The sequence below is a fragment of the Morone saxatilis genome, unplaced genomic scaffold (genome assembly GCF_004916995.1).
Source record: "Morone saxatilis isolate NCDOM2014 unplaced genomic scaffold, NCSU_SB_2.0 Contig19, whole genome shotgun sequence".
In the NCBI taxonomy this organism is placed as follows: Eukaryota; Metazoa; Chordata; class Actinopteri; family Moronidae; genus Morone; species Morone saxatilis.
The window spans coordinates 5,799,274-5,804,603 of NW_023339751.1; the positions used below are offsets into that span (position 1 = coordinate 5,799,274).

The 5,330-nt window shown below is 43.7% G+C and overlaps 1 protein-coding gene across 1 annotated transcript in view; it reads left to right on the forward strand.

Moving 5' to 3' along the window:
• Window positions 1-5,330, forward strand: part of heatr5b (HEAT repeat containing 5B) — a 17,739-nt gene that overhangs the window by 1,411 nt on the left and 10,998 nt on the right. Inside the window, exons 4-15 of the mRNA XM_035663478.1 lie at window positions 54-203; window positions 641-812; window positions 896-1,053; window positions 1,144-1,393; window positions 3,057-3,212; window positions 3,545-3,795; window positions 3,877-3,988; window positions 4,093-4,245; window positions 4,338-4,437; window positions 4,614-4,731; window positions 4,810-4,974; window positions 5,118-5,293. Of these exons, the coding sequence (XP_035519371.1) occupies window positions 54-203; window positions 641-812; window positions 896-1,053; window positions 1,144-1,393; window positions 3,057-3,212; window positions 3,545-3,795; window positions 3,877-3,988; window positions 4,093-4,245; window positions 4,338-4,437; window positions 4,614-4,731; window positions 4,810-4,974; window positions 5,118-5,293 (1,961 nt within the window). The remainder of the gene's footprint in view (window positions 1-53; window positions 204-640; window positions 813-895; window positions 1,054-1,143; window positions 1,394-3,056; window positions 3,213-3,544; window positions 3,796-3,876; window positions 3,989-4,092; window positions 4,246-4,337; window positions 4,438-4,613; window positions 4,732-4,809; window positions 4,975-5,117; window positions 5,294-5,330) is intronic.

Below are 5,330 nucleotides of genomic sequence, written 5' to 3' on the forward strand. Positions count from 1 at the left end.
AAACAGACATTTATTTGAATCTTTCTTCTTTAACTTTTACTTTGTTGATCTAGTCACAAGGCAGAGGAGAGATTCTTCTCAGCCTGCAGAAGGTGCTTAATGGACTGGGTGGAGCTGCAGCTTCATGTCACAGAGATATCTACAAGAACGCCCGCTCTCTACTCACAGACAGGTCCATGGCTGTACGCTGTGCGGTAGCAAAGGTCGGTCTCAGAAAAATGCCTAATGGAGCGGTGACTGAAGTATATTTTATATTTTTGTAGATGTGGTCAAACTAAAGGAAACATTCTTATTATGTTTCATCCTGCTGAATGTTTGTGATGGTTCCTTGGTTCTTAGAACTGACACTACGTAATAATGTTCACACATTTTTTGCTATGTCATTTATGTGTACTGAACTCAAATGTGTTGTGCAGATCACTTCCCTCTTGTGAAATATGATTTCCTGTTTAGAAACCATTTTGTACCAGTTGTACTATATATGGTGCAAGTTGTGTGCCCAGTTTATTGCAACAATTAAGCGTCTATATGTGTATATCAGTGGTAGGTCTATAATAAAAAAAATACATGTTTTCTGCACATGCATAATGTAGATTTTACTAACAGGACTCTCTATTCTTTATTCGTCTTGCCTGATCAGTGCCTGCTGGAGCTGCAGAATGAGGCCGTATTCATGTGGACCACAGAACTGGAGAACGTGGCCACTCTGTGTTTCAAAGCCTTGGAAGGATCTAACTATGGTGTTCGGGTGGCAGTGGCCAAACTGCTGGGGACAGTCATGGCCACTGCCCTGATGCCCAAACAAGCAGCCGGTAGGTTAAAGAGTTGATTTGTATAGTTTATGTTCGACTACTTGTCGTGTCGTCTTCATGGTCTCAATGCGGTTTTTCCTCAGTGATGCGTCAGAACGTGAAGCGGGCCACTCTGGAGGAGGTGCTGGAGCTAATGGCCACAGGCTTTCTGCGTGGTGGATCTGGCTTCCTGAAGAGCGGAGGAGAGATGTTGAAGGGGGGAGGCTCTGTCAGCAGGGAGGTTCGGGTGGGGGTCACACAGGTGAGGTGGATTCTCAAACACAACAAGAATCTGAGCCCGCGTTGTCTGATCCAACCACTTAACTCGTGATCTTTCTTCCATCTTCCTCAGGCCTATGTTGTGTTTGTGACTACACTCGGTGGTCAGTGGCTGGAGCGCAACTTTGCCACATTCCTGTCCCACGTTTTGGACCTAGTGTCTCACCCACGGGCCACGCAGACACACGTTGAGGCTGTGTACTCACGCCGCTGTGTCTCCTTCATGCTTCGCGCCACCTTGGGGGGCTTACTTGGAGAGAAAGCACAAATTGCAGCCGGCAAAGAAATCTGCCAAGCCATCAGCAAGCAAATGAGGGCTGTGGGTAAGGAGGATGGGGGGGAAATATCACGGTTCAGAGCATTACAGAGTAAGTACTCATCCATTATTATCACTTTTAATTCACCCTTCATTCACTTTCTAAAATTCTTGCATGGTTTGCGCTTGTGTTGCATACGGAGATGGTTTTTCTTTTCTGTCTTTTGTTGTGTGCGGAGATGGCTTTCCCTATTTCGGCTTTTCCTCTTGCTTTCTGCCTTTTTGCTTCTTTCGATTCACTCTCCTCTTTCTTTACGTTTCTTTTTAACCACAAGCAGCATCATATTGTCAGTAACATTATCCATTCCCGGCTCAGCATTTGAGTTACTCATGCTTGCATTATAGCATAGCCTCCATGGCTGTTTGCCTGTGAATTCACATTCTGTTATTGCATTATAATCCCAAAGGAGCAGATAACTCTTTTCTGACTGTTGACATCTGGCTTACACCAGCAGAAAAACTGCATGTGCCACTAAATTCACTGACACACAGTAGGAACAAGCCATTTCCCCCCACAGCAACAAGACATAATATTTGCAAGTTTGTCCATCATTTAGTTTGATTGATTTCAGTTTTTCCAAATTTTCATTTTGTTCTGCTTTACAACACATCAATCATTTTTATAATCACCTTTATCTCATTCACAAAGGATGATTCTTACTCTGATTTGCTTTGCAACCTTTAAACTGATGTAAAATATGTCAGAACATACAGTCTTTTGTTCATATCTATGTTAAAACAGAATTTGAAAAACATGTTGAATGTCGGTGTATCTTAAGACGTGGTCCTGGGCTCTTCACTATACTTGCTGCTTGTAGCTTTTCCAACCAGCTGGATCTGTGAGACTTCTTGAAATTAGACTTTAAAAAAAAGTATATTTATGCTAAAAGTAACTTGGAAATTGTTTCCTGGAGCCATGATGGATCTGGGATCTCTTTGTATATGTGTATTCTACAGTCGGTTCCCCGCATCCTAACTTGTATGGAACAACATGACTGCCACAGTTCAAGAAGCAGCTTTAAATCTCTTCCTAAAGTCATTTAATTGACTTTTTCCTTTGGTATGATTGGTCTGGACTGTTGCCTATTTAGAGCTCTGAGGATTTAAGTTCTTGATAAATGACCATTAGGTGGGTTTATCAGCAATTAACTTGAATTCAGAAGAAGTCTTTCTCTTTGTCACATTCATCCTTTAATGCAGCTGTAACCATTGTTTCACGTATTGTACCTTTTTGTCTGAAACAAATCCTCAGATCTCTGTGTTTGTGGCATATAGCAGCACAGTGTTCCTCAGTATTTTGAGGAGTTCTAGTGCTGCAATTGCAAACCTTTGCGGTTTGAAGATGTGTGACAGCAATACATGGACTAATGTGACCATCCAGGTTTTCACAGTGTATTTTAATGTAATGTGTTAAAGGATTAATATTTAATTAATAAAAACTATTAACTTTGTAAATCTGACACAAAGTGCCTTGTTTTCAAGAACATTTTTGATCTAAGTTGCAATTCAGTGCAGGTCACATTATCCATTAATGCTGCGCACATTCTGAATTAGTAACACATTAAAATACTTTTAAGGATTTTTGATTGTGTTCAACTTGAACATTTTTTGCATGCTGACAAACCCTTCTTGTTCGTTCCTTTGTCCCTGCCACGCATTTTCTTTTACAGAGGCAGTTGTGAATGACATCAGTGGAGAAAACAAGGCTGGGGCAGCTGATGTCTCTGCCAGTCAGCATGTTATGGTGTGTGCCCTGAAAGAGCTGGGCAGTCTGGTTCAGAGCTTGAGTGCCACAGCTTCACCACTCATCCAGGAGCCTTCTATAGGTGAGACACAAAATATTAAATGGGACATTAGTTTCAATGCTCTATAGTTTCTATTAACACAAGCTGAGTTTACATAGATGATAATACTCCTAGCTGGATGGAAAATTCACTTACTTAGTCAATGTTGGTCAGCACCTTCTGTAAGTTTAGTAATGTATTTTAACATTTGACATATATATTAGCTGCTAAGAGCTATATAAATCTTACATCCACTTCTTTAACTGACTGAAAACTCACTGTGTATGCAATTGTTGCATATTTATCCAATTGTCTCCAGCCAAAAGTTATGATTCACTCAAAACCTAAAACATATTCCATGTCCTCTTCTGCAGGACTCCTTGAAACTGTGACTTCAGTGCTGCTGCACCCAAGCATGGCAGCCCGCCTGGCGGCTGCATGGTGCTTGCGCTGTGTTGCCGTGGCGCTGCCCTATCAGTTGACCCCACTGCTGGACCGCTGTGCAGAGAGAATCAACAACCTGAAGAGTTCTCCTGAGGCTGTGAGCGGTTACAGCTTTGCCATGGCTGCCCTGCTGGGAGGCGTACACCAGTGTCCACTGGGTATCCCCCACTCCAAGGGCAAGGTGTGTAGCCTCAGAATGTAATCGCTTACTGGTTCCTTCACTTGTGTAACTGTTATTGAGGGCTTCTTTCTTGCCTTGTAGTTGGTGGTGAGCATAGCTGAAGACCTCCTGCGTACAGCTGCTCAGAATAGTCGACTGTCCCTGCAGCGCACACAGGCTGGATGGCTGCTGCTGGGTGCCCTCATGACTCTGGGTTAGTCTCCCAGACATCTCTCTCCTGTCTCTTGGCTTTGATTAGTCAACAACACTGTCTCCCTCACACTGACAACATTGCCACCACATTGCTTTTGTGCCCAGGTCCCTCCCTTGTGCGCTATCACCTTCCCAAGATGCTGCTGCTGTGGAGGAACGTGTTTCCTCGCTCACAGAAGGAGCTGGAGGCTGAGAAGGCCAGGGGAGACTCCTTCTCCTGGCAGGTTACCCTGGAGGGCCGAGCTGGAGCACTGTGTGGTAAAGATACACATCTCCCTGTATACCTGGATATGTTCTGTAAGGTTAGCAGACACAATTCTGACCAACACTCTTGTTCCTTTCCTTTGAAGCTATGCGTAGCTTTGTGGCACACTGTCCGGAGCTGCTTACAGAAGATGTGATCCGTAGACTGATGACTCCCATTGAATGTGCCATGACCATGATGTCTCAGTGAGTGTGATGCTTTTAAGAATGGTTGTCTGTTGACAATATAAAGACAGAGAGCTTTTTTTGCAGTTGTAGTGGGAGTTTAATTTTGTCATGTGTGACAACTATTTCTTGCATTTCATTCGTTGTTTTTTTTAGATTATATAGCTAATGACTGTAATGTTTTCTTCTTTTTTCAGTGTCCCTGCCATCATCAAGGTCCATGGTGCTCACCTGAAAGCAAGTGCAGCAATGGTGAGGCTCAGGTTGTACGACATCTTGGCTCTATTGCCTCCCAAGACCTATGAAGGTAACACAGTGACTTCCGCTTTTTTTAATACAGAAATAATGATTGTTCATAGAAGGCGTTTTAAAAACTGTAATCTTCTTGTGTAGGGCGTCGACCGCGACCTCCTAAGGGAGCTGGTGGCAGAGTTCACTTTGACCGACAACTCGGCCAACACTACCACCTCCTTGCTGCGCTCTCTCTGTCACTATGACGACAGTGTGCTCATGGGTTCCTGGCTACAGGAGACTGACCACAAGTCCATAGAGGATCAGGTGATTCAAATAATCAATAATATGACAAAGCCAAAATATAGTTCTACTATATATTAAAAGGCTAAATGGAGATGTGTGTTTGGATCCTCATTATCTCTTGTCTTGATCAACATTGATACTACTATGTGGTCGTCCCTGAACAGCTGCAGCCCAACAGTGCATCTGGCAGCGGAGCTCTGGAACACGATCCCTCCTCCATCTACCTACGTGTCCCCATCGGCGAGGCCATCCCAGGACCTCTCCCTTTGGGTGTGTCGGTCATCGACGCTTCAGTGGCCCTATTCGGTGTGGTTTTCCCTCACGTCTCCTTCAAACACAGGTGAGAAGTTTAGTTGTTGCCAGCCTTGTAATATAAC